This window comes from Loa loa (assembly GCF_000183805.2).
Source record: "Loa loa unplaced genomic scaffold supercont3.120, whole genome shotgun sequence".
In the NCBI taxonomy this organism is placed as follows: Eukaryota; Metazoa; Nematoda; class Chromadorea; order Rhabditida; family Onchocercidae; genus Loa; species Loa loa.
In genome coordinates this window covers 51,144-52,436 of record NW_018108300.1, presented here as the reverse complement: position 1 = coordinate 52,436, position 1,293 = coordinate 51,144, and the positions used below count along the sequence as shown (strand labels likewise).

At 27.1% G+C, this 1,293-nt stretch overlaps 1 protein-coding gene and 1 non-coding gene across 2 annotated transcripts; one reads left to right on the top strand and one right to left on the bottom strand.

Moving 5' to 3' along the window:
• Nucleotides 1–103: 103 nt before the first annotated feature.
• LOAG_15743 (hypothetical protein) lies at nucleotides 104–277 on the bottom strand (the record flags this gene model as incomplete). The annotated part of the gene is made up of 1 exon (XM_003151231.2): nucleotides 104–277. The coding sequence occupies one exon, from the start codon at nucleotides 275–277 to the stop codon at nucleotides 104–106; it is 174 nt and encodes a 57-aa protein (XP_003151279.2).
• Nucleotides 278–347: 70 nt separating this feature from the next.
• Nucleotides 348–418, top strand: LOAG_20047. Its single transcript has one exon. It is a non-coding gene; the product is annotated as a tRNA-Gly (tRNA).
• Nucleotides 419–1,293: the final 875 nt, after the last annotated feature.

Sequence of the window (1,293 nt, the reverse complement as noted above, 5' to 3'; positions counted from 1 at the left end):
AGCTTAAGGATGTCAAATCGTTTTCAGAAGATATCGTTTAGTAACAAACTTGGCCATTTGTAGATGAGCTTAAGGATGTCAAATCGTTTTCAGAAGATATCGTTTAGTAACAAACTTGGCCATTTGTAGATGTACTTATAAGTTTCAAATGTTTCCGGAAAATTATCATTGGATCTTGCATGGGTACTTTGGATAATCCCATCAACTGCGAATAAATTGATGTTCTTCTATACTTGAAGATTCCGGATGAAAGACTGGATATATCATCCGGTTCCATCAATCACATCAAAAATCATTTTAATTAAAAAACCATTGAAAATATGAGAAGAAAAGCAATGGGACGTGTGGCGCCAATGGTGTAGCGGTATCATTGCACCCTCCCAAGGTGCAGACCCGGGTTCGACTCCCGGTTGGCGCATTGTCCTTCCTCCTCCCCCTTTTCCCGAATTATTTCTTCATTTAGAAAGTTCCCTTTTCTTTTTTTTCCTTCAAAAAAACATAAAGTTATCAGTTTACAGTTTATTATCATCTGAGGAAATATATTATTATCCCAATTGTATCACAATGAAATTTCCTGCATTTAAATTAACATATAATACTATAAATGAATTCATTTTATCATAATTATCTAATCATGATAAAAATTACTTTACTACTTTTTTTTTTGATATTCATTAAGCAATTTCTTTCCACTAATCAAATTTCATAAATAATTATTAAGGAACGATTTATTATGATCAAAGAGTGAAATTATAATTATTTATTATTGTGTGAAAAAATCATAATTACTTATTATCATTATTATTATTATTATTACTTTAATGAGAAGTAAAACTAAAATTACTTTCAAAATTTAATAAATCAGAAATTATTGCATATCAAAGTTATTCGTAAAAAGTTATTAAATATGACAATATTTCATAACTGTAATTATATCAAATAAGGAACTAATCTTATAATAATTTCAATTAGTTAAGCGAAAACAATTGTTTATTCATTTTGTGCTGTACAAATTTCCGCATATGTTGCTATAAGTTATAATAATTGTAATGTTCGGAAGAGAGTTAAATTCAAAATTTATGTGATGCTTGAATTGTTGCGCATTTTGTTCTTAGGAAAAATTGTTATTAGGAATTTTGAATTAAATTTGTAAAATGTACTGTAAAATGTACTTTGCAAAATATTAAATTTGCAAAATGCACTGTAAAATGTACTTTGCAAAATATTAAATTTGTAAAATGTACTGTAAAATGTACTTTGCAAAATATTAATTTGTAAAATGTACTGTAAAAT